This window comes from Anopheles gambiae, chromosome 2 (genome assembly GCF_943734735.2).
Source record: "Anopheles gambiae chromosome 2, idAnoGambNW_F1_1, whole genome shotgun sequence".
NCBI classification, from domain to species: domain Eukaryota; kingdom Metazoa; phylum Arthropoda; class Insecta; order Diptera; family Culicidae; genus Anopheles; species Anopheles gambiae.
This window is the reverse complement of record NC_064601.1, coordinates 115,936,738-115,963,104: the sequence shown is the minus strand read 5'-3', so window position 1 is coordinate 115,963,104 and position 26,367 is coordinate 115,936,738. Positions and strand designations below refer to the sequence as shown.

At 47.8% G+C, this 26,367-nt stretch overlaps 3 protein-coding genes and 3 non-coding genes across 12 annotated transcripts in view; 3 read left to right on the top strand and 3 right to left on the bottom strand.

The window, feature by feature from the left end:
• The window catches only part of LOC1269703 (coronin-1A), a 31,195-nt gene extending 16,180 nt beyond the window's left edge, over window positions 1–15,015 (bottom strand). Inside the window, exon 1 of one of the 3 annotated variants that reach the window (XM_061645602.1) lies at window positions 13,510–15,015. In XM_061645602.1, coding sequence (XP_061501586.1) covers window positions 13,510–13,800 — 291 coding nt within the window. In that variant the 5' untranslated portion in view covers window positions 13,801–15,015. The remainder of the gene's footprint in view (window positions 1–13,509) is intronic. The other 2 variants (XM_564732.3, XM_061645601.1) reach the window with 2 other exon arrangements.
• On the top strand, window positions 1,232–1,303 carry Trnae-cuc (transfer RNA glutamic acid (anticodon CUC)). Its single transcript has one exon. It is a non-coding gene; the product is annotated as a tRNA-Glu (tRNA).
• Trnae-cuc (transfer RNA glutamic acid (anticodon CUC)) lies at window positions 1,722–1,793 on the bottom strand. Its single transcript has one exon. It is a non-coding gene; the product is annotated as a tRNA-Glu (tRNA).
• On the top strand, window positions 3,078–3,149 carry Trnae-uuc (transfer RNA glutamic acid (anticodon UUC)). Its single transcript has one exon. It is a non-coding gene; the product is annotated as a tRNA-Glu (tRNA).
• An 837-nt stretch (window positions 15,016–15,852) lies between the features above and the next one.
• Window positions 15,853–18,654, top strand: LOC1269707 (protein ST7 homolog). Its single transcript, XM_308353.4, has 3 exons — window positions 15,853–16,249; window positions 16,335–16,442; window positions 16,520–18,654. Exons 1-3 carry the CDS (start codon window positions 16,219–16,221, stop codon window positions 17,929–17,931), a joined length of 1,551 nt encoding a protein of 516 aa, XP_308353.2. The 5' UTR covers window positions 15,853–16,218; the 3' UTR covers window positions 17,932–18,654.
• Window positions 18,655–20,548: 1,894 nt separating this feature from the next.
• LOC1269708 (myosin heavy chain, non-muscle) overlaps window positions 20,549–26,367 on the bottom strand; it is a 44,815-nt gene continuing 38,996 nt past the window's right edge. For all 5 annotated transcript variants that reach the window (XM_061645579.1, XM_061645576.1, XM_061645578.1 and 2 more), the window contains exons 10-13: window positions 25,453–26,217; window positions 24,316–25,377; window positions 24,081–24,244; window positions 20,549–23,026 (exon numbers count right to left, since the gene is read on the bottom strand). In XM_061645579.1, the coding sequence (XP_061501563.1) occupies window positions 22,915–23,026; window positions 24,081–24,244; window positions 24,316–25,377; window positions 25,453–26,217 (2,103 nt within the window). In that variant the 3' untranslated portion in view covers window positions 20,549–22,914. The remainder of the gene's footprint in view (window positions 23,027–24,080; window positions 24,245–24,315; window positions 25,378–25,452; window positions 26,218–26,367) is intronic.

Genomic DNA, 26,367 nt, shown 5'->3' with positions numbered 1-26,367 from the left:
AACAGCGGAACGGCTTTTTCCCCTTTGGGGGTTGTTTTCCACCCCACATAGTTCAGTGCCGGGCATATCCCTTTTGTCCATTGACAAAGCCAGGATTTGATCCTTCCCCGTGTGCGTGGCCTGCTGCGGGCCTTTCATCGCGCCGTCCTTGTCAGCATCCACGTCTGTCTGATCGATCGATGCAACATGTACATATATGTAAAACTCGCTTCCCTCGAGCGATAGAGGGGTTGGGAGTGGGAGTACGAGGGGTTGTCACACAGACTCCCTTTTCCTTGCCACAGCCACCTCCCATCTTCTGTTTTCACCCCATTCGTCTAATGGTTCTCCCTCGCCGGTTGTAATGATGCGCACATGATACGCTTGTTGATACAGTGGAAGAGACCAGCGAAAGGGGATTAGGCCGGCAGGCGGGAAAGGAGGAACTGAGCACACACACACACACACACACACACCAAAATTGCATCATGCCCGGTGTTCGGGGTGAACGGAGTGAGTCAAACTCGCGGACGTGAAATAAGTTAAATAATTCATACTAAGCTCATCCAGTCGTAAAAAATGGAGAAGGGAGAGTGACTAGTGCAGTAACAGCAAATGCATCCATCATCGGATTGCACCGGATTGCTCCGCTCACTGGGAAACCGGCTGGTGGTGATGAATTTCCTCCCGTCAAAACATAACAATGACAATTTGTTGCGCGTTTTCCCATGCCTATGTCAAAATAGCACCAAACAGAGAAAATGCGTCGCGATGCAGCAGCCCCGGCGTCTGCAATCAAATATTTAATTACACGAGCGAAAAAAATGTAATCCTTCCCTTTCCCCCGGATGCGTTTCGTGCCGACAGTGATTTAATACGGCTGGTAACCGGCTGCCGAAAAGGAATTAAAAATGGATTTGACAATCAATCGGACAAGGCGCGATGCCTTGTGTCACTGTGGGTTTTTTGGGGCGTGTGGATGGAAGTAATAAAAAGTGTCTCGGAGATGATTTACTGCTGCTGCTGCTGTACAACCGAAATATGGCTCTGTTGCACTGTTGCCACAATCAACGTGTTAATAGTGGAAAGGGCTAATAAGGAAGGCATTGTAAAGCGGGCAATAAAAACAGTGTCATTGATTATTCAACTAAAATAAAACGATAATTTACAAACTATGCTCCAAATCTATGCTATGCAGTTCGGCAGCATAGCCAGCGACCCTGTGGGTTTACAGGGCGGCCCTTCCCAACAGTCCCATATTGTCTAGTGGTTAGGATATCCGGCTCTCACCCGGAAGGCCCGGGTTCGATTCCCGGTATGGGAAAAGCTTCTTTTGCTTTTTTGTGCCTCCGCAAGAGACACATGGCGATGAATATGTTAGCTTAGATGGCTCGTCAATTTGGCACTTACAATGGAACTCTACGAGCACTTTCAAAGTAAAGAGAGACTATTAGACATGTTTTGTATTTCAGTGATTTTCTAATTTGTTTTATTAAAGTCCCTGTTTGATCCGCATACTAACATAGATCGTCATCACTAATTTGGCTCGCAAAGTTTGTCGACCATTGGCGTTCGTATTTATACCAAAAAAACAAAACAAGATGCGCCCGTATATGTGCCATGTGTAGTAAGTTACTACGACTACTATTTTAGAATTATATTTAACATTATATCTTTCTTTTACTTATTCTTTTAGTAAGTATTTGCACTGATTCGATGATCCAGCAATAAAAAAAAGAACTTTCCCATACCGGGAATCGAACCCGGGCCTTCCGGGTGAGAGCCGGATATCCTAACCACTAGACAATATGGGACTGGTGAACTGAGGGCCACTAATACCCTAATTGATTCACGAGACCTCATCACAACTCGAATGCGTACACAGCAAATTTTCTCATCCTGCTTCAGTAAAGTTTTTTACTGAAACGGTTCAGTAATAGAATATTTTACTGATTTTCAGCATGAATGTCATGTTTTTACTGACTTTCAGCAAAATAATTTACTGAATTCGTTTCAGTAATACGCATTTTACTGAAAATCAGTAAAATAAGTGTCAAATAAGTCGTTTCACTGGATATCAGTAAAACAAATTACTGAAAATGCAGCAATTCATTCTGTCAAATCGACCTGTCAGTCAGAACATCAAAACAAAACAATGCGGTTCCCACTTGCTCGTGATGTGCAAAAAGTTGATTTTGTAGGCGCTTGCAGGCACCCTGGTGAAATTTAAGGTGATATTTCGGCTTACGGGATTAATTTAAAACAATGGCAGCCGTGTTTTTGTGTAAAATGTTTGCTACAATCCACTGTGCTTGCTGAAATTGCGTGGTGTCTGTGAGCGCTTACTGAACCATCTACAATTGCGGCGGCAAAATACAGTATAAAAACTGTATAGAACAACACAAAACATGTATGAATATGAACTGAGGGACTGGCAATATCTGCGCATCAATAAAAACTCAATTTAAAATAAATATTTCGTCATTTTTTAATCGCTACCAACTACTGAAAAATCAGTAATATGAGAATGGCTTTACTGGGATTTCAGTAAACGAGCTGTCATTTTGGTGAGCACCGGACATTACTGAATGATTCAGTAAACATTCTTTTTACTGAAACGATTACTGAAACTTCAGTTAAAAAAATTTCAGTAAAATTTTACTGAAGTTCAGTAAAAAAAGTTTTCTGTGTAGACTCTCTAGCCTGTGGAGCAGTTCTGGTCGACGTAATCAATTCAAGTAAACACACTGACACTCATAGCTTCACCTCAAGATGATACACAAATCTCCCCAATAGTTTAACAATTGAATCTCATATTCACAATTGCTCTCTACAATTTAGTAACAACAGTTTGGAATAAAGAAAGTAACGAAACATTGAATCTCGTCCAAGATAAAAGGGTGATTTCAACCGTTCTGCGTTTCAATGGTGTACGTTCTTTGGGGATGTGCTCCACGTTAACTCGCCCATTCGCTCACGGTAGCTCTCATTGGCTCTCATTTATCCCCACCCCTTTCGAGGAACTCAACAGAAAGAAAGGGGTGTACGCGCATGCTGCATTGCGTATTTATAACGACTTTGGCTCCTCTCTCCCCATCTCCCATATGGTCTAGTGGCTAGGATATCTGGCTTTCACCCAGAAGGCCCGGGTTCGATTCCCGGTATGGGAACATACCTCTTTTCTTTTGTTCCCGTTCAACCAATTCGATTTTGAAGAAGCTATTCAAAGAAACATTACATTGTGAGTCCTTTATACAGCCAGCAAATAATGTCCTAATACCATAACAATTTGACCAGACAAAAAGCTCTACAAGCGCTAACCAAATAGCTGAAGCGAGCACATGTGCTATAATACCGTTCGTTTTGCCCTACCAACTCCACAGCTGTAGAGCCAACGGGAACATAGCATCTTTTTTTGCACAACCGAAATGCCACACCAAGAGAGCACAGCTCGGCAGGGAGGATTTATGTTTCGCACTGTCGAGTCGCAGAAACAGCCACCACACCATCATTGCAAGTGCCATTATTATCATCATGTGCCTCCAATGTCTTTACCAATCCGTCCCCGTGTCTCGCACACATGTTCCACAAAGCATGTCTCTTCCGAAAACTGTTTGCTCGCGGCAAGAAGGGCGAATAACACGATCAAGCGCAGCACACATAAGCTCCAGCACAGCATAGCAGCAGCAGCAGCAGCAGATGATGATGATGACGAGGAGAGGTTAAGCATTGCTCTGCTTTGGTCTGCGTTTCTTAAGAGCTCGCGATCACTGAGGGAGTTGTTTTCCGCGTGCGTTCCCTGGTCCCTTCCCTGTGCCAATAGCCTTTCGGGGTGGAATTCTTAAACAACCGGGAAGATTACGTTCTCCGCCGAGTGTGGTTGCTAGAAGAGGAGGACACACACAATCAACAAAAACGCGCACAACACAACCCGTTGTGCCCGGCTCTCCATCTCTGCACGAATACGACTAGAAGGAACGAGACGCAATGATAACGAAAAGTGGATTTAATTACGTCTAATTAAGCAAAAGCCATTGCCCTGCGGATTATCATGGGACTCTCTCTGTCTCTCTCTCTTGTTGGAGAGTTTCCGTGCAACATACATGATGCTCCCCTAGAATGAGGAGTGTGTTTGTTGGGGTTAGAAACAAAAAGGAATTGCATTCAACTCACACAAAAACAAACAACACCTGCAGTTTAAGGTCAGCTGCATGGGTTGCGCTCTTCGCTTAAGCCTATCATCCTTCAGCTCCAAAATCATCCAATTATGCAACACACCATTTGATTGAAGCACCAAATTTTCCACTGCTTTTTTATTGCGCCGCCAAAAAGTGACTGACTCGTCGCTTTTGGAGGTTGTTGCATGGAGTTGCAGAAAAAAAAGTGACATAGCAAATGGGATTTTGCTTTTTCAGCTACCACCCTCCTCATTCACACCCGAAGAACTTGTGAAAGATGACGCTGAACGTTAAAGCTCCACCACACCAACAAAAAAGTGCATTTCGCATCATAATAGGACGTCGACAGTGGCAGTGGCACACTAAAAAAACGGTTCTGACCACCACACAAGCGGGGTGGTGCGGCGGGGGAATGCAAACAAAGCAACAACAAAATAGCCACCAACCACCAACCAAGCACACCAAAATTAACACAAACTGCTCTTTTTCCCAGTTCTTCGTGGGCCAAGGCGACACGTGTTCAAACAGACCAAATTTAAATATGAATGAGAATCAACAGTACAACGGGGCAAGGTGGAACACCAACCACCTACTCCTCCTCCTCCTGCACCACTAAAAGACCCTCACAATGGGGTTTCACATTACATTGCACACGGTGGTCGTCGTCGTCCAACGCCGGTCATTTATCATTCAAATGCATCTACATGTATTATTTTCCACCACAGGGCCACAGACTATAGACTAGAGAACGGAAATTTGCACACTTACAAAGAGACAAAAAGTGTCAAAAAGGGTTCCATCTAAACTAGAGCAATTGCTAGGGCATAAGCATACAACAACATTACCCATAGAGACTTCCATTAACGAAACCAATTCCCCAGTCCACTCTTCCCCCACCCAACTCGATCGTCCACCACACTTGTTTCAGATGCAAATGAGGAGAGTGTTCGCGCCAGTGGACTGGATGCTGGAGAGAAATTGAAACAAAAATCCGTTTCAAGCATATTCACACGCATCGAACTATTGTTTCGGTCGGTATGGGTTGGTGAAAAGAGGAAAAACAGCCACAAACTGTAGCGCACACACACACAGACACACAGATTGTTGTTTACGTTGTTACAGCGGCGCCGATAAACAAAAGCTCCGTTGGACGCGGGTTGGCACACCGTTAGACCGTGTTTGTTTACGGCGTCGTTCCGTTCCTCTTCTGCTGCCCAGCCGCTTGGGACAAGTAGCATGAGCGTGTGCATCATTTCGAGCACAAACCTCTTCTCGAAAGTTTGGAGAAGTTTGCTGTAAAAGCAACAAGTGCGTACCGATTGAGGCCAATCTTTGAAGGAGGAAATTTGATTAGCCAAACAAAAAAGAAGCCTTTGTGAAGGTAATCAAAGGCAGTAAAAAGTAGTGCGCGATAACTTGGGCGAGAGGAGGTCTTTGGCGGGTATGCGCTGATGTGTGCTTCATGGCAGCTATAAACTATTGAAGGCCTATTACAAACCCAAAGTGTAGATGGGTCCCCCAGACCAACCAGACGTGTGAGAGACAAAGCGCTGCATTCTCTGCCTTTTGGGAAGACGATGCCAGCATTCGTACCCGTTTGTGGTTCAAGGATCAGCAGCAGCAGCACCAGCAGACACAAGATGAATGTACAATCCTACATGATGACAATGGCCATAATTCGCAGCTTATTATCCATCCCGAACGAACGAACGAACGAACGAACGAACGATCGGACGGATCCCTGATAGAGCCTTATTTGGAGGTAGAGACGGCTGTAAATGGCCATCCAGGGGACGATTTGCTCATCAGGTATCGGGGTACAAGCGTATCTTCGTCGGCATCGTGTTTCCAGAAATTATGGACCTCCAATTCGGCTTCCAGGGTCAACCTGAAAATTACCCTACCCGAGAGCGTTTACCCAAAACGAGGCCGCTTGGAAGAGGATGTCCTAATCATAGGAGAAAATCTTCTCAACCTCAATGATCTCCCCGACCCACGCGCTTACGCTTTTCTACCTAGAAAGGAAAAGTCACACCAAACTCTACCTGAGGATATTATTTTGGGAGAGAAAAAAACATCCTCTTCTTAAGATCCCTCCACACACGCACACACGAGAAGAGATCCGAGCGGGTGTAAGCAGCAATCATCATCTGCGGGACATTCTTACAGACTACACCGCCAGCCAGCCAACCAGCCAGACACAATCTGAACTGCGCGCGAATGTAATTGTTTGGTGGTGTTATTATTTTTTATTATATCGAAACATCAACCTCGGCCCGTCCACAGAACCGCGGCCGCAATGTTCGCAATGTTCGTGACCATTCACTTTGCCGATCGCAACAAACCCGGATCATCGGCCCCGGGAAAGGTTGTGCGCCATCCAACCGCCTTGTTCCCTCTGCCCCATCACACCAGACGACCTGATTGATGAGAAGTCCCGTGAACGGGACGGTGTGTATGAGTGTGTGTGTGTGAGTAGTACACGAAAAGTTCGTCGAACTTTCAAAGTCATGGTTCACCTCACCATTCTTCGGCGCTTGGGACAGATGACGCTTGGGCGCGGGAGAAGGTAATGCCTATGTATCTCCCCCCACTCGGCCCGTTATAATCGCGAACCCCATCGCGGTGTGCTGATGGCATCGAAAGCTCAACCCGTGGTGGTGGCTCGACGAGATCATCATTATCGCTGCCATCAATCTTTTTTGCCCGGGCAGCCGCAGCGAGACCTTCCGAAAACCAGGCCGTCGCCGTCCCCCTCCCCATCGCCATCGCACCTTTCTAGACCGGTGCCGGCAGATCCTTGCCTTGTTGGGGATCTCTCATCGATGATGTTTCCGTCTGTCAGTTTTGTCTACTGGCAAAGCCACTGGGGGCCACGGGAAGGACGGGAAAAGTAGGGACGACTCCTTGACACAGTTTTTCTCCCCACCCTCGGGCACTGGAAGCGATTGACACGAAATGAACGTATCGGCGCACAAGACATCAATACGAGGAGCTTGTGCTTTTTGCAGTTGGTAGGGGCCTTCTTCCAGCGCTCAAGTATACATTGTTGTTGTGCTTGCACCGTAATAGATTCGATTATTTATTAAATAAAATAGTATTACCACCGCGCCACCGCGATCATCCCACAACACAACCCCTCCCCCATCGTCGTAGTAACTTGAAACGGGGTCCATAAGGAAACACTCCAACCCCAACTACGATGTCTCCCTCTTCTCCGGTCAGACAAAGTTGCTACAATGTTCCATATACAAGTGTTGCCCCGCCGCGTTCGATGTTGAATCGATACGCAAAATGGCCCTCCCGTCTGTGTTCCGGAACTTGGCACCCGGTTTCTTCTAGAACACGAACTGGGAACGAACGAATTTGGAGTGTTGCTGTGTGTGTTCGAATGTGTCTGTGACTTGAAAAGCTGTCCAAAATCGGCAGGCAGCCAGCCAGCAACAACAAAAAATGGAACGACACAGCATTTCAAGATAAATAATGAGGTGGTGAGATGGTGGAACAAAGCATTAAATGAGAAATTAATCTTGCAATAACCTTCAAGCCGTGTTGCTTGCCTTTTTTCTCCCCCTCTCCCTCGCTCAATGACTACAACTCAACGACTTGCCGCGCCGGACATGGACGGTAATAGCATTTTCCAAACTGATAAACCACAAGAATCCAGGCGGAAAAGCGACCGAGGAAATTGTACCGAATGCGAACGTAAAATCGTTTTGACATTTCGACCGAAGCGGAAATATTCTGACGAGCGATTGAAAAGGGCAAAAGATTGGGGAGGAGTTGGGTTATGTACCGTGTTCACGTCAATCTGCTATATCCTCCCTTCCTTTGGTGTTTTGAACCCCTCACCACCGAAAGGCATAACTTTTCTTTCGTACAACTTTTCAACATTTTTTTTCTTATTGTAAATTAATTTGGAATTTAACAAAAATAATATTCGTCGACGAAACTCTGCCAAAAGACACTCTAAATTACACAACAACGCAAAATCAAGGCTTTTTTGCCACAACTTTTGAGCCTTAAATCACGATTGCAAGTGATTGGCGCTATAAGAGAGGACTATGGGGGGAAAAAAACAACAACACCACACTGCAATAAATACACTTTTACACAAGGGCAGAACATTGTCACGTCATTGCAAACGCACACAGTTTCACACAGTGTTCGGGTAACCAAAGAGTCACACTGTGGACAAAAAGTCCCCGACGAGGTACACCCTCTGGCTGGCAACCCCTGAGAGGGAAGCATTGGAAAGTGGGGGGTTGGTGGTTGAGGTAGGAAGAGATAGCTCAAATCAACCACTTAGAAATTGATTGCCACGCTTACATGTCCGCACGACACATTACAGAAAAATTGAAGCAATAAATGCAGGTTGGTCCCCCCTTATATTACGATAAAGCATTGATTCTTCCGTAATGGTGTGTGCGAGCCTGAGTTTGAACTACGAGATAAGATAGCTGTGTACACGGCGGCACTCGAGCAGGTCGTCGGAGAGTAATACGACCATTTAAACAACATGGCCCCTTAATTTAACCCTTTTTGGACAGATCGAAGGGTCACTTTTGCTCTGAAGTCTTCCTCCTGTGGCGTCCCAGTTAAGTGGGTCATCACTGTTAGCACATTAATTCATTTACATTAATCGACGCAGTACGCAGGAATGGTTTATGTTGATGCAACGGCCCTGTGCTTACTAATTAACCACCACTGGAGACCCGTTCCCGGTGTGGTGTGGTGTGTACATGTGTCGTTTGCATAATTTAGCTCCAAGAATTAGCACCCAAAACAACGCCCGCCGACGATTAGCTTTGGAATTCCATAATTTTGGGACCATGATTACGAATTCCAGGCACGATGATGACAACACTTGCCCCAACATAATAAAAAAAACAAAAACGACACCGAGCAATCGCTTCTAGATTAGCTTCATATTAAACAAAAACGGTACCGAAGGGAATCCAGAACGGTAAACATGTTTCCATTACGTAGGCCCCATAGAGCTAGAAGGCCCTTCACCTTCAGTTGCAAGTGAGTGCACATGCAAGATTTATATCTAGGAAATTGAAAAAGAGAGTTTAACCTTCCCCCCACCCCCTTGCTTCCTTGGGACACACCACAATTCTGTGCAATTCTTTCGTTGACCCCGTGGACATGGACAAGCCAAGCAAAAGGCCCATCATTAGGCAAGCGGGACTAGCCGGCCGTCGTCGTCGTCGTCATCGTCATCATCATCGCCGTCGTCAACGGTAGTGTTCGGGTATGTTACTAAATAGAGCTGCTTTCTGTGTTCTCAGCAACTGGCAGCACAAACCTGGCAGCAAAACTGGCCCATCTCTTATTCATTACGCACACACTACTAGCCATGGCCACTCGTCACACACAAAGAAGGCAGACGGAGTGTCGCCCCAGCGAAGTAAAGGTGGCACTTAATGGCGCTGTACCGATATGCTGGTGCCACTCTCTCATCCTTTCATGTTAGCATGCGAACCGAACCAACGTGTGTGTGTTGGGGGGGGGGGGGGGGCTTCAATCGGGAAAAAGGGGTGGTTTATGTATGCAATCACCGCCACCCACCGTCCCCCTTGCGTCGTTGTGTCCACGTCTATGAGGAGGAATGGTGGCGCTGTCGTGCTAGTACCCGTTGCGAGGAAATTGACGACTGGCGCCATATGATGATGCTGCCGGTACACAGAGGCTCTGATGCACTTGCATCACGCACTGTTGCACACATGCATGTGGGGGGGGGGGGGGAGGTTGAGCCTTCACAGGAAATGTACTAACGGTTCAATCGAGGGTGAGAGTACCGGGAAAACAGTAAAAGAGGGAATGAACTCTCCACTCGCGTACGTGTTCGCGACTAATTTCCAACAAAGACTGTATTTGACGCCGAGCCCCTTGGTCGGGGGAAATGGGAGGGAAACACGGAAGAGCGAGCTAATCGTGGCCGCAAATAGTTTTGAATCGTTCTACGCCGACCGGGTCATGCCGACAACCATGGTCAACAGTGAGACCCTAAGATGTCGAACCTTTTAGTTTGTAGCTTCAAGATGTTGGTTTTATGTAGAGTTACGCGCTTTTATGGTTCATCTTGTGTTCGAGTTGCATCGAGGGGTATGACGTCATTTTCAAAGCCACGAGCAAACGAAAATGGAAGATGAAAGCACATGAAATAATGTGAGGTTACGAACCTAAAGTGCAGTGCAGCACAATGTACCACTGCCCGTACCTCTGCCATATATACATTTTATAACACACTATAACCCTTCCTACTTGCACGCGGTAATAGCAATTAACGTCCACGTCTCCTATCTCCACCATCCCCCCGAAGGTGCCGTCATCGCTTTCCAGTTTACCTGAGCCATCATTGAAATTCTACTCCACACCACCACTCCGGCCATGAAACCAGATCCCAAACTCCAAAGATCCAAACCAACACACTTCCTCTTTAAAAAGTGGTTAGAAATGTTTCCATTCCCTCGCCCCGAGGTACTGGAAAACAGTTACTACAGATCGCCGAATTCAGCACTGACAGCAGCAGCAGTTCAATGATCGATGGCGACGAAGGTGTCAAGTGCCGTACACCGCAAGACCAAAGGCGTAGGAGCCACACCAGACTGACACACTGTTCACACCCACCCAAAACGACACCAAGTCCATTTCAAATTGGCAAATCGAACGAGAGCGCGTGGTACTCACCATCACCACTCCAGAGAGCTCTGGCGAGGATTCTGAATTCACAAACGTCGTCGGACATCCGCCCAAAGCGTCGTCGAACCCTCTGAAGAGCACGTTCCCAGAGCGCACACACACACCAGCACTGAGATTTGACGGAGCGTTCGTGACACGTTCCAAAGTTCTCCCGATACGATGATGTGATCCGTCAGATATGCGCCTTGGAAGGTTGTGGGATGATTTCTAGAGGCGGAAGCAGAGGCCGCGACAACCCAATCCAAATGCGCAATAATCACTGTGTGGCGGGGGGGGGGAGGTGGCGCGAATCGTGCTCGCTTGGAAATGATTATAATAAACCAAAGCTCCTCTTATCCCTCTCTAGCCCCACTCTGTTGTGCCGACCGTACGGTTAGGTCCACACTCTAACGTTCGAGTGCCCTCTTCACCATGTACTTCACGGCTTGTACTCCACCCTCGTCGTGGTCAGTCGCTCGGAAACTGAGTGTCGGGGCGTGTGTTTGAGATTCTGTGCGAAGGACAGAATAGGACAGGCAGATCGACAGCAGGGAACAAGTTGCACGCGCACCAACTTCCACTATCAACCCCCTCTGCGTCTTCTTAATCGAATCGCTCCTCTCAGTACAAGATGATCGAATCCCAAAGCCCTTCCTCTACGAACATTGGATAAGAAGGCGCTGGAACGGGGGCGGGATGATGGCGAGCCACATAATCGATGAAACCTTCTACAATCTGCACTTGGCTGGGTCACTGCTGCTGCTGCTGTTGCACTGTTATCAGCATTAAACGCTCTCCCGTTTTCCCCTCGTGTGCAATTACCGACGCTCTTCGACGACCGATCATCATACCACGTCCGGATCGCTGGCGCAGGAGGCCTTGAATTACGGTGGCGCCACCGAGTGGGCGAGTGAGTGGACTACTTGCGAGTGGATGGAAATTTGTGAAATTGATCTTAAAATATGCAGATAATTGAACGTGCTCAGACTCTTTCCTTCCTCTCATCTTCCGCTGCTTATCACATTAGTGCTGCTGCCGCTCGATGCCGCAGGGCCCGCTAATGAAACGAAATGAATCGGAGCTCACACACAAAAATGCTGCCATGCTTTTGATTAAATAATGGAGGAATGCATATCCATGTGTGTTTGAGTGTGTGGGTGTACGCTTGCTGGTGCGTTTTGTTTTTCTTCTACAGTGATGGAAGTAAATCACTTTCCCGTGTGTCTGGCAGAAACGCCGTGTGCGTCAAACTCCAATCTCACCCACATTTTCCGTATCTTATCGTACCCACCCCCCGCCCCCTCCCCGCAGAAGGTGTGAGGGAATTTTCTCACCTCTCTCGATGGCACACGGTAGTTTTCCCATATCCATTAACGGCTTTCCGATCGAGTAGCGTCGCTTGCAACCCACATACACATCACCGAGTGTGTTGGTTTGCCCCAGAAGCTTCCCCGGCCTGGTGGGAAACAATGGATTTTCATCACGCACATGAGCGTGAACATGAGGCGCAAAACCATACACGCACGAAATGGTAAGCCCCGATCAACGGCCACCATTCGTTTTCATTTTTCAGTGTGCTGTGTGTGGTGATGTCTCGGAAGTTCCCTCATCCCCCCCTCATGCCCCATTCCATTCCCAAACGCACACTTTCTCGGGGCTGCATCAATTTGCCAAACAATCTGCAGCAGCCGCTGCAAAATGACGACCAGGCAGTTGTTGTGGCGCGGCACAGCGATCTCCTCCCCCCCTGCCTCAGGTGGGAGGTAATTGCAGCGCCCGGAAAGGCAACATCCGCTGGTGAAAGATGCGAAACCGTATTACTTTTGCATTTCCAGCGCTTCTGGTTCGATTCGGGGGCAAAATCTTCAACAGACAGAGAGGAAGCGAAGTAGGGTTAAGCGTCAAATTTACATCTCACACATCTTCAGCGTTCGCCGGATGAAGAGTTGTATGAAAAAGTGAAACTTACATCTTGGTAGGTAATTATTTCTTCTCTTAGAATCTATCATTTCTTGAGCGGTTGTTTCGTCTGCTCTTACGAAGCTCATCAATTAAGTTTCCACTTCCTTTTCCCTTTTTTCCGCCTGGCAACTCGTCACGCCGAACCGAGGGCAGATGAAGCCAAAAAGTATGATTACTTTTCCCGCCAGGACATTCCCAAATTCGCAGATGCAACTTATTCCCCTTTTTAAACTTCCGCACCACCACCAGCAGAAAAAAAGTCCTATTCTTTGCCGTTGTTCTCCAAAACCGACAAAAAAACGGACACGGGAATTGAAAGCAATGGTTGCTAAGAATATCATCTTTCCTTTTTTGGAAAATTCGTCCATCTCCAAGGCCCGAACCAGACACACACCGGCCAGCCCAAAACCGGTTCCCCATGACGACGGCGAACTCGATTTATTCGTGATGCGAAAATTCCCACAAACTAATACACATTTGCTGCACAGCACTTCCTCTGCAACTGCAGTCGCTGTGCAGCACTGAAAAGAAAGGGAACTGAGTGAAGCCTCAAAAAATAAAACAGGAAACGGGGAACGACACACGGTTTACGTTGGTTCTCCCTTCCTTGCTGGAGCACTATTTCCGATAAGAATACGATAAGGGTGAGCGCGTGTATGCGTGTGCTGATAAGATGTTTCTCGCTAGCGCTTGTGGAACTTACCTTTTTCGTTGGTTTGGCGCACCCGCGGGAATCAATCAACCCGAGGGCGGACGGTGGCTTTGCCGGCGTCGTTTCGGTACCGTCCGGGGTCGATGGAACACCACCGGCCGCCAGTTTCTGCTCCTTGCCCTTTTCGGCCAGCAGCTTCTCGCTCACGTCGGCGGCAGCTGCCAGTTCGAACTTTTTCTTGATCGCCTCCAGCGCGGACCGGGTCGTGGCGGCACTGGGGATGACCGATCGGGTGCCCAGCTGCACGTCGCCGCCGGCGTCGGGATGCTGCAGCTCCAGCATGATGACGATGATGACGGGTTGTTGCTCTCACTCCCCCACCCGGTGGCACACGAGACGCGAGGCTTCACGAGAAATGCACTGGCAAAGGTCAAGGCTTTTGTGCTGCTGCGTTTTCGTGTGCAAGCAGAACGGGAAGCTTTTGGGTTGTTGCGTTGTAACGAGCGGTAGAAATATGGGTTGCTTTGATGTGGGTTCCACGCCACTCACACCAGCAGCAGAAGACGCACACACACCGCTGTTGCCCGGATTACCGTAACGGATCGAAACATCAACATTGACCTCCAGCAGCACCAACAGCAGCGGGATGGACAGCGCGAAAACAACGACGCAGAAGAAGCGGCACACAAATCCCAAAACAGAACACAGCCGTTCTGAGCGCACACAAAAAGCTTAGACACGCACACACAGCCAGCCACCAACACGAAACGATGGTTTCGTTTGTAGAAAGGCTATTTTGTATCGTGCCACACACCTTCACACAAAATGGGCCAAAACTTGCTTGCAGACGCCGCTGCTTCGGCGGTCGAGGAAAGGTGAGCACTCGAAAAAAGTGCACCGGGAGAATTGTAATGCAAACGAACACCACCAGCTCTGCACCCGCACGCTATTGAAATGCAACGAGCTATACAACAAGACCACCACCACACACGGGAGGGATTGATCTTGGGGTCAGGGGCAGGGGCCGGTTTCGTTCCGGTTCCGTTCTCTGTTTACACTCTGGTAGCTTTTGCTACTTAGTTTAAACAACTACACAGTCACACAAAAAAGAACACACAATTCACACTGCTCACCGAATGGAAAATGTTTTTTGTTTGTATTGCAGCACACAACACTCGTGTAAATAATGCACTTTGCAATCGATCGCGAATTTTGTATTTTTTCCCCCTTACTATCGAACAAAGATTCCAACACACTTGCACCAAGTTTGATGACTCTTTCGTATTTTCCAAACACGCGTCTTCTTGCAAATCTTTCCGAAAGGAAAGATTCTAAAGATCCTTTTTGCTTACACTTGGTTGCAGGCTATTTGTTACCCACAGTTACACGACACACACAGAACACAACAAACGAGCGACGGATTTTGGATATGACGGCACGACGACGAAGATGCGCTGCGAAAGAAGCGGGACACACACGCACATGCGATCCGTTCGCTGGCGGGTTCAAAATTTAAATGAAAAAAAGCTGCACCGTTCGTGCCGACACAACCACCGCGCGAGCACGGGCATCTGAGATCGGGCGCACCCGAGAGATGTGTTGTCAAAAACGGCGCCGCTGTTAAGGCGCCTGTACACGGTCTGTGCGCACACTTGTATGCGTTGGTCAAAATATGGCCCTGCGAAGCCCTTTCTGTTTCATTAATCGTGTATTCTACACTCTTTTTTGAACATCGCAAGTCTTTTTAATTAAATTTAATTTAGTTTTGTATTTTTATGCATTGCATTGCTCAAAGAAAGTCCTTTTTATGCTATTCGGGTGCTTTTTCGAGAATAATGAGAGCAGCAACACCAACGCTGTCGCATAGACCACCGCCTCAGCACATTTCCCGGTAGACAAAAGCCGGTTTTCACGAGCTCGTTAACGCTCCAAATCGGCGAGATTTTCCCTCGCTGGCGAGCGTGTTTGAAAGTCACTGTGAAGGTTTGTGAGGGTTCAAGATGGCTGCCAAAAAGCTCGCGCTAGTGTCCGATTGTGGCCACGCATTGAACCCACGGGCTCCTGCATTTTATGTGTGTGCCGCAAGTGTGTCGTCTCACTTGCTCGTACATGTGCCACTATCGCTTCAGCTGACCTGATGATGGCCTTTTATATACAGTCTTCATTTGCTGGTGATCTTGACGCTGAGGGTACTGTAGTCGATTTCGATGCAAATTACCAACAAAATTCTACACTCTGCACATTTACATCAACCACGGATTTTGTTTACATTTTCCACACGTCCATATGGCGCGAAAGAGATGACATGATACAACGAGCGAGAACGCACACAACTCGGTATACGATGCGCGTAAATTGTCACCAACACAACGAAAGACATACGGACAAAGGGTACAAAAGCTCACTTCGAAACGAGCACTGTAGGCAAGTAAAGGAAGGGAAAAGAAAATGAGCAGGATGCAGCGCTTTTTGAACGTCAAAAACCCTCGCCATGTTGAACGGGAACTAAGCTCGCATCCGAAACGTAAACAAAGCGGTTGACATCGAAGTCGAAGAAAAAAAGCAGCGAAAAAGTTTCTGTCCTCCGTGGTGGTGCTGCTGCTGCTGCTGCCGTTGTAGCCTACCGTTCGATACGCCGTGTGTTTCGTCCTGTCTTCTGTGGTGTTTAGTGGCGTGATTCGTGTTTCGTCCTGTCCGCCCGTGTCTTCTCAACTAGCCACATCGTCCGCACGGAAGTTTGCGTCTTCCACCGTGGGAAGGATGTGGGATTCATCGGTGTTTCTCAGCACACGTAAGTAAACTGTTTCACACCAGCCAGTGTCACCAGTGCTCCTCCGCGAATGCTAATCGTTGTTTCCCCCCACCAACCCCAACAGTGACCCCCAAGTTCTACGTTGCCCTTACCGGCACATCTAGTCTCATTTCCGGACTGATACTCATCTTCGAATGGTGGTACTTCCGGAAGTACGGAACGTCTTTCATCGGTGAGTGGTTACGAGGGAGGAGGTCGGTTCGTCCACCGGGTCCATCACTCACATCGACTGTTTTCCTTTTCTTTTAGAGCAAGTCTCAATCAATCACATCAGCCCGTGGATTAGTGGCAACGACAATGGGACCGATTCGCCGGTTCCAACCACGGCGAGCGGCAGCGGTGGAAGTGGAAGCGGCAGCAGCGGAACAACGCAAAGCATGCCGGAGTGTAAAGTGTGGCGCAATCCGCTCAATCTGTTCCGGGGCGCCGAGTATCAGCGGTTCTACTGGGCCACCCAGAAGGAACCGCTCACCTTCTACGACATGAACCTGTCCGCGCAGGACCATCAAACGTTCTTCACGTGCGAGGGTGACGCGGGGAAGGCCGAGTACGAGATCATGCAGACGGCTTGGCGCGAGCGCAACCCGGTCGTGCGCATCAAGGCGGCCAAAAGTGCACTCGAACTCAACCCGGACTGTGCGCCCGCCTACATCCTGCTGGCGGAAGAGGAAGCGACCACGATTGTGGAGGCGGAGAAGATCCTCCGCACCGCGCTGAAGGTGGCCGAGGGTAACTACAAGCGGTCGCAAACCTTCCAGCACCAGGGGACGATCGCGGAAGGCATCCACCGGCGGGACACGAACGTGCTGATCTACATCAAGCGCCGGCTGGCCATGTGCGCCCGCAAGCTCGGCAAGCTGAAGGAAGCGGTCAAGATGTTCCGTGACCTTACGAAGGAGATCTCGCCCATCATGAACGTGCTGAACATACACGAGAACCTGCTGGAGGCGCTGCTCGAGATGCAGGCGTACGCCGACTGTCAGGCGGTGCTGGCCAAGTACGACGACATCTCGCTACCAAAGTCGGCCACCATCTGCTACACGGCGGCCCTGCTGAAGGCGCGCGTCGTGGCGGAAAAGTTCTCGCCCGACGTTGCCTCCAAGCGCGGCCTCAGCCCGGCCGAGATGAGTGCGGTCGAGGCGATCCATCGGGCGGTCGAGTTTAATCCGCACGTGCCGAAGTATTTGCTCGAGATGAAGCAGCTGATACTGCCGCCGGAACACATCCTCAAGCGGGGCGACTCGGAGGCGCTCGCGTACGCGTTCTTCCATCTCAGCCACTGGAAGAACGTGGAGGGTGCGCTCAACCTGCTCCACTGCACCTGGGAGGGCACGTTCCGCATGCTACCGTACCCGCTCGAGCGTGGCCATCTGTTCTACCCGTACCCGACCTGCACGGAGTGTGCCGACCGGGAGCTGCTGCCCGCCTTCCACGAGGTGTCCGTCTATCCGAAGAAGGAGCTACCGTTCTTCATCCTCTTCACCGCCGGGCTGTGCTCGATCACCGCCCTGCTGGCACTGCTCACTCACCAGTACCCGGAGTCGATGGGCATCTTTGCCAGCACGACGCTCAGCTGGTTCTCGCTGCCGTTCCACTTTGTCAAGGAGCGCATCGAAGCGATCTGGCCCTGCAATCTGCTGCAGCAGCTTTCACGCATTTAAACTTGCCATCCCCCCCTTACCACCTCCCTTCTCCCTTCATTCCTCACAAGTGATTGTGGTGCGTGCAATGTCCGCGGGCTCTATTTTTCGCGCTCTCTCTCTCTTTACGCCTCCTTACGGGCTTATTTTAATTCGTTCCTGCCTATTACACTACTGCTGCGGCTTCTTATTCCGCTAAAACGCTCCCAAACCTTCCCCAACCCGTGGGCCGCACCACACCTCGGTCAGCAGCATAGAAGAAGAGGGCAGTGGAAAAAAGGCACGAACTAACTTAATCCTCATGAATGTCTTAAGCACAAAACAAACAAAAAGAACCTAAAAGCGCTTATCAAAGGCGTTGAGCGTGCGAGTTGAATGTTTGGCGTCGTATGGCCACGCCGACAGTCAACGCCCGCGTGAACGCTGGGATAGTGCGGCCGATGGTTTTGCCGGCTAGCTGCGGGATGAAGATGGTGGTGGTGGGGGATGGTATTCGTCCACCCCTCCCTCCTCCCGTGGCACGGTGTTATTGTAATAAATTTATGTGAATGAATGTAATTTAAAGCGACTACTGTGTGCGTAAGGATAGTATTGTACTACGCGGTGGTGTGTAAGCGCAGCATCGCGCCTCTTTGGTCTCCATTTTATGTCGTTAGTTTTGTTCTGTGTGTGTGCGAAACGTGTAAGAGTAAAACATTGAATAAAATAAAACTATAAATTATTGAACAGAAGTAATCATACAAATGAGCATGAGAAGAATCTTCGTACGTGGTTCATTGTTGTTTTGATCGCGTGTCGTTCGCGTTTCATAGGAATATCACATTGATTCGTTTTTTAAAAGTAAAAGCAATAATAATTCTCGTTTTATCTTTTTCTAATAAATTTGTTTTATAGGGAATAATTATGATTTTTGTAAATACAACTGATCGATAATCACAACATGATCAATAACAGCGTGAGAGCAATCGAATCCAAAATGTGGGGGAACAACCCTGCAGTACCCGTGCAGCGAAAAAAATCGCTATGAACACGTGCGACAAAAGGTACATTTTGTAACAGGAGAGCATGGTTTTGAAGGAGTAACAACTTCCCACTCTCCTATCTCTCTTATCCACATTTTATTTGCATTTTAACCCACGCACACACACTACCGATCACTTCGTCCCATGGCTGATAACAAAAAGGACACTCGACCAATGGGAGCTTATCACGCGCTGCGTATCGCGATAGTGCGTGTAAGAAAAGGAAAACTATAGTTGCAGTGTAGAATCAAGGTGGAATATAGAGGATGTGTCTTCTTAGCGTTTGGCATGTTGCCATTTTGAGATTCAGTTTGACAACAGCCGTCGATATTTGTTTACAGGCAGCAGCTGCATTATAACGTGTAAAATGCCGTGGAGTGTGGATGCAAAATACATGTTTTTAGTGCTAAACAAATGTTTATCAAACGAAAACAATTCATTTATCATATCCAAATACCAGCAACATTCGTCGCATTTGACAACTGCCGTCGATCCTGGTTTTGTTCTTTTTTCTAAAGCCTCGATGCCCAATTGTTCTACATGACGACACCTCCTTTCTACCCACTTTGGTGTAGAATCACGATCGTCGTTGGTGCTACTACCGCATGGCATGTTCTGTTTCAAAGGAATTTGCAGTTTCCACCGGTACCGGATGTGATGTGGAGATGGAAAACGGCTTTCCTTTTCTTATCAGCTGATCAGATGTTGTCGATCATGTTGACTCTTTCCCTCTAATAAGATTGTACGCGCATGATAACGTTGCCACGTGTACGAAAGGGATAAGGGGGGGCTAAGTACGCCTGAACGATCGACGCCATTAAAATTAGCAATGGCCGCAATGATCTGTGCGAAAGAAAGAGTACACTGTATGAGACACGTGGGTTAGTGTTTTCGATAGGTGTAGGGCCCCCTGATTTTCATGATCGTCTGATACTAAAAGTCGAAAATAAGCCGGTTTTGTTTTTAAACCGCTTGAGGGTAAAAATGGCTGCCGGATGCCTCCTACCCCGTTCAGCGTATTCACCCTGTTCTCAGAGTCTTTGGAACTCGCGTGTGTTTTGAGTTTTGTGTAACTGGCGATCACGTCATGTGAATGTGGACTAATGTGGAACACTTATGCTTGTTTTCCATTTCATGCTGGCACGCACTAACTGATACGAAGCACGTGATGAGCTCCCATTGACCAAGAATCCTTTATGTTTTTATTGGCTAAAAAAGCAAATAGAATGTCAATAAGAGAGTCAGGAGAACGGGAACTAGTTACCTCAACAGAATCATACTCTCCTTTTACAAAAAAAATACCTGTCGTCGAACGTGTTGATGCGGATTGTTTCGTGATCCTGCAGCGCAACTATAGTTTTCCTTTTCTCGCACGCACTAATTGTTGTTACGTGAATGAACTACTACTGTGCGCAATGGTACTAGTTTGCGCGATGGTGTGTGCGCAGCATCGCGTACGCTTTAAAACGGCTCCATCGTTGCTCTCCATTTTATTATGTCGTAAGTTTCGTTGTGTGTTTCCTTCGCGTTCGCTTCATAGACAATTGCTTCGTGTATGGGAGCTTCATTTCTTTCTTTTTTTCTTTCCAATATTCACCTGCCGGTTGGGCCTTCTGTTTAATGTTTTCAATATTTAAACGATATTTTTATTATCAATTTTAATCATTTGCTGCAAACGCACAGCTGTGTGTCCGATTTATCATCATCTTCTTTCCTATAAAAAAGTACATGGGGCTTATTAAATGTATGTAACATGGGAAAGGGGATAGGAAGGCGGTGGAGGATGTAGAAAAACGGGAGCGGGTGAGAAGGCGGCGAGCGAGGAGGTCCGGTGTTGCTTTTGTGAGTGATCATTCGTATAGAGTTCGACGTGTTTGCGCCAACTTTTGTTGTCGCATTTTGATTAGGAGAGCGGTGTGTAGCGATACAGTACAGTAGCAAAACGGGTGTAGTTCCTTCTAAGGACATGTTGGTGGTGGCGTATTTATCCTCCCTTCTCACTCCTTCTCTCTCCCGTGCAATCTCTATATCTCGTGTTTAAACCATCCTCTCACACAGCGTAAGGAATTCGATTCATTTTCAAGGCTTTTCTGCGCTCTGCAACGGCGGCGGCGGCGGAATTGTGGATCGATTCGATTTTTTAAAGTAATAGTAATAATAATCATAATTATAAAAGTAATAATACACAGTTAAATAAAGGACGAAAATAGAAAGAATTAAAAAAACATTAAATAATAATCAAAATCAGAAAATACGAAATAAAAAATAATAAACCCAAAACAGAAAATCCTGCTGCGCATTTTCTCGTTCTTTCTCTCTCTCTCTCTTTTTCTTGCTATTTAACGATCATCTTCCATTTTTCCATTATGCTTTCTGTTTCTCTCTCTATTCAATCTTTTTTTTATCTTTTTCACCTCCCTTTACACTATGCTAAGAGCAAACGCCAGTGTGCGTGATGAACCTTCTTCCCCTTATTAAGTGCTTCTCTTCATCTAGAGTACCGACGCATCGCCGCTGCTCACAACACCGTCAACAACATTTGCCAGCAAGGTGGTGAATTGATTGGGCTTTTTGACATTGAAACAATCGACACAACAACTTAACAAATAAACACATGGACAAAGTGTGCGCACACACTCACACACAAACACACTCATTGCCGGCTAATCGAGGAGATGCGGAGGGGCAAAAAACCAGCATAACGCGAGCCAAAAAGGGACACAACAAGGGTCAAAAGATCGTAGAGGATGGGGGGACCGTGATCCCTTTGACGAGAGCTGGGCGCGGGAATGACAGACGACTGCAACTGCAAGTGCCCATTTAATGAGCACTTTACTACACTTCAATCCATTCATCTAACAATCTTTCGCTGTTTTGGGGTTCTTCTTTCATGTCTTTCCCCTCTCTCCCGTTTTTTCCCAATCTATCTAGATTTGATTGTTATTAAACATGGCACTTTGCTAACGGTAAACACGCACACAGATACTTTTAACATCATCATCATCATTCGCTCGTCTTGGCGCTGTCATTCCCTTCCCTTCCCAATCAGCCATTTCGGTAGGTATTGTGCTCGATAGGATTCGGTGTCTCCACTGCCCCCCCAATAAATGCACTCTCCCGCTTTACTTCTTCATGTCACTGTCAACTCGCGTGTAAAGAGGACAAAGGAATTGCATTATTTAAAAAAAATAGGAAATAAACAAACGGGCAACATAAACGTTACTTTTAAAACCCATTTTAAGATATGATGTTTTATCCTTGGCTCATCACAAAAGTATCAGGAATGTGAACAAATACGCGCTCGCTGCACCTTCCCCACCAACACAAACACACACGCACACACACAATTGTTGCGCATTTTACATAAAAATCAACTTTGATATAAAGCGTACGTACAATATATTAGCCAGATATGCACGACAGGGAGGGATGGAAAGCGTGGAAAACATAGAAAGGAAATCATCTCCTTATTACGCGCGCGCACACACTCACACATAACACATGGCGCCACAGTTACCACACAGTCCCCCCGTCAGTCAACAAACCGGAAACCGTTAACTACTTCGATGGTAAATAGTTGCAGTAAATGTATTGTTAGAAAAATGTACATTATTGCAAATGTCGATGATATATCCTTCCCTGTCCGTGTGTGTGTGTTTGTCTGTGTGCGGTCGTTTGTTTTTGATACTTTAATTGCATTTTCTACGTTACCCACACCGCAAAAAGCGTTTTGCTCGTCCCGTTATTGCTGGTAAACACACCGATTTACGGCCTAACCACCTGTTGGTTTCAGTTTTTGTTGTTGCGCGCTGTCCTTTTCCTCCCTTTCTCTCTCTCGCTAACTGTCGCTCACTCGATCCTCCGTAAAAAGGTTTGCCGGAATGGTGGTTGGTAGAGTTTTGTGTTGGTGTTTTGTTTGCGAATGATACTACTACTGTTGCTGCTGCTGCTGCTGTTTGTTGCCATTGGAAGACGTCTTTCGTCAGTTGCTGTTATCTTCGCCATCGAGCGATTCATCCTGCACCGAGATCGAGTCGTTCTCGCGCTTCGGCGTCAATCGGGTCGAGCTCAAACTGCCCATTGCACCACCTCGTCTGAATGGAAAGGAGGAGAAAAAAGAGATTAATTTAAGCGTAAACGAATGTACAAGAACATTAAAAAACAAAACAAAAAATTCACAACCGAGCAGAAACGAAATTAAATGATTGAATATTAACTCTCTTTGCGTGAATCACACTAGGTTAAAGCACACGCTCATTTAAAAGGTGATTAGTACATCAACAAAACAACGCACTGGTATCTGTCAGGAGGATTAGTTGATGAGTGCGTAAAGTAAGCATTCAAGGTACTCTTCGGGGGAACATGCAAACAGTTGCAAACTCGATTCTATTCTATAAGTTCAGGTTCTGCAGGGGAACACAACAAAGGCACTTTGCAGTGAGAGGATAGTTGGTTATTTTAACAGTACATGCTGCAAAATCCACTCAACGTAACACACACGTGTGGGGAAGTGGAAGATGTTAAACAGACAGTAGAGTAGAGTTTGGTGGTTGGGGGAGTGTACAACTTCATAAACGAAACAAAATCACAACACCACACGACACACCACTCAAAGGGAAGCGTCAGCTTTCGCGTCAGCAACTTTACCTGCACCGCATTTACTCTAGAGATAGTCGAGGGTTTCTCTTATCACATCCTTGAAATTCGTAAACAGTGTGCGTGTTTATGGTTGTGTGTGTGTTCTCCACCTATTCATTCCACACCTTCATTCAGCCTTCTCTCTTTGTGTGTTGTTGCTTAACGTTATTGTGTGTAATAACATGGAACAAAAATTCAACTAATTACCCCCCACGAGGAGTTCTATTGCGTGCCCTACTGTACATATTTAAAAACTAAACACGACGCTAAAAGAGAAGGCGTATCCTTTCCACGGGGGAGGAAGTGGAGGATAAGGTCGCGTTTCCTTGAGATGTGTGTTCAATTATTTTTTCGAGTCTTTGTGTATACTATTGTAGTGTAAAATGATTGTTTCGTGGTGATCATGGTGGTATATAAGAAAGTAGAGAAATATTAACACGTCTATCAGTTTCAGTTACAGTTCGGAAAGAGATGGTGGTGCCACACGACGTGTATCTGTAGCGAACTTACCTCAGTTTTGATTTGAGCGCATTCACTTCCCGCGATAGCGCTTCGTGGCTTTCAAGCATATCTTCGCACTCGCGCTGGGCCTTTCGTTTCAGTGTCTTTTCCTTCTGGATTTCTTCTTCCGCCTCGTCCAGGTTGCGCTTCAGCGTCTTCATGCGGTTGTTGGCCTGCACGGGGGGAAGCCAGAATAAAATCAATCACTCTGTTACCAATCCAACTCATCCACCATTACACATACCTTTTCGATCTGCTCCTTGTACTGATCGGCATGTCGTCGCTCGTCTTCGATGTTCATCGTCAGCTCCTTGATGCGTTTCTCCAGCTTGCGGTTAGCCTTCTGCACGGCCAACCGTTCCTTTGTTTCGTTTTCGAGCTGCTTCTCCAGGTTCAAGTTCTTCGCCTCCGAGGCGGCCGTTGCCGCCTTCAGCTTCGTGCGCAGTGCCGTCTCCTGCTCGGACAGCTTCGCCTTCAGCTCCTTGTTCAGTCGCTCCAGGCCGCACTTGAGGGTTTCGTTGTTCTGCGAGTTCGACTTCTCCGTCGCCAGCTCGGTGGTGAGCTGTTCGATTGTGAGCTGGGCCTTGCGGTTTCGGTCCACCATTAGCTCGAGGTTCGATTGCTCCTCCTCGAGCTCCTCCTCCAGGGCGGCAATGCGGGCCTCCAGGCGTCGCTTTTCGTCGATCATGAGCGAACCCTTGCTGGAGTTGGAATTGATCTCCTCCAGAAGCTCGTCGCGTTCGCCCTCCGCGGCACGGCGCGCCCGTTCCGAGCTGGACAGATCCTCGGTCAGCTGCATCAGGTCCGCCTCGAGCGTCTTCACCTTGCGCTCCGACTCCTTACTAATGGCAGCTAACTCCTCCTTAGCCGCCTTAGCTTCCTCGGCGTCACGGATGGCGTCCTTGATCTGGGCCTGCAGCTTTTTGGCCTGCTTCAGGGCATCCTCCTTCACCTTGTTGTTCATTTCGAGCGTCGCCTCCATGTCCTTCAGGTCGCCCTCGAGCTTCTTCTTAGCAGCGACCGCTGCCGCACGCTGTTTGCGCTCCTCGTCCAGCTCGGCTTCCAGATCGCGCAAAGCTTTCACCAGCCCGCGCCGCTTCTCTTCCGACTGCTCCTCCTTCGCCTGAATGTCGCGTTCGAATTGTGCGCGCAGGGCTTGCATGTTAACCTCCAACCGCAGCTTGGCGTCCTCGGTCAGCTGCAGATCATCCTCGAGCTCTTCGTTTTGTGCTTTCAGTTCGGCCAGCTGGCTCTCGAGGGCCCGCTTCGCCTTCTCTAGCTCATGCACGTTTTTGTCGGCTGTTCCCTGCAAGATCGAGCGTCCCAAAAAAAAGCGAGTCATTAGAAGTCAAAACCAAATCAAGCGCATCTTTTTACTAACCTGTGTATTTGCCAGCTCATCCAGCTCGTTCTGCAGACCCTTGCGTTTCGTTTCCAGCTCGTCGATCTTCTCGAACGCTTCGTCCAGCTCGCGGGTAAGTGACAGAACCTTCGTTTCCTTCTCGCGCGCCTCACGTTCTGCTGCGTCGCGTTCCTGGGCCACTTGCTCGCTGATGGCCTTCTCTTCAGCCAACACCTTGTCGAAGTTCTTCTGCTTCTTCTCCAGCTCCAACACCTTGGTGCGCTGCGTGTCAAGCTCGATCGTGGCATCCTCCAGCTCGGACTGGATCTTCTTCTTGCTCTTGTCCAAACGATCGTTGGCAGCCTGCAGCTCCTGGATCTGGCGCTGCAGCGTCTCGATGTCCTTGTTCATCTTCTTCTTCGACTCTTCCAGCTCCTTGGCAATGTCCGAGTCCTCCTCGGAGCGCTTCTTCATCTCCTGGATGGTAAAGTTCAGCTCGGCCAACTTCTTCTCGTAGTTAGTCTTTGCCTCCTCGTCCTCTTCCAGCTGCTCCTGAAGCGCTTCCTTCTCCGACTCGATTTGACGCAGCTTGGAGCTCAAGGCAAGCTTCTGACGCGTTTCCTCCTCCAGCAGCTGTTGCGCTTCGGTCAACTGGCTCTCCAGATTGCCGGCGCTCTTGATCGCAGCGGAAGCCTTCAGCTCAGCTTCGTCCAGTTGTTGTGTAATGTTTTCCGATTCTTGTTGCAGCTTGGTCACCTTATCCTGCAGCTCGACACGAACACGATCCACATCCGCAAGTTTCACCTAATGATAGAAAAAAGAAGGCATTAGATCCATTGCAAAAAAAACCTTCAAGATGAACTGATTGTGGATGTACAATTGACCAAGCGAGTTTTATAAAAATATGAATGATCGTTGACGAAACACCAATTAAAAAAATCATACTTCGAAATA

Bases quoted from the DNA above. Each gene is read 5' to 3' on its own strand.
- LOC1269707 (XM_308353.4), top strand. From the start codon at position 16,219: ATGTGGGATTCATCGGTGTTTCTCAGCACAC. The intron at 16,250-16,334 runs GTAAGTAAACTG...CAACCCCAACAG, and splicing joins ATCGGTGTTTCTCAGCACAC to TGACCCCCAAGTTCTACGTT. The intron at 16,443-16,519 runs GTGAGTGGTTAC...CTTTTCTTTTAG, and splicing joins GTACGGAACGTCTTTCATCG to AGCAAGTCTCAATCAATCAC.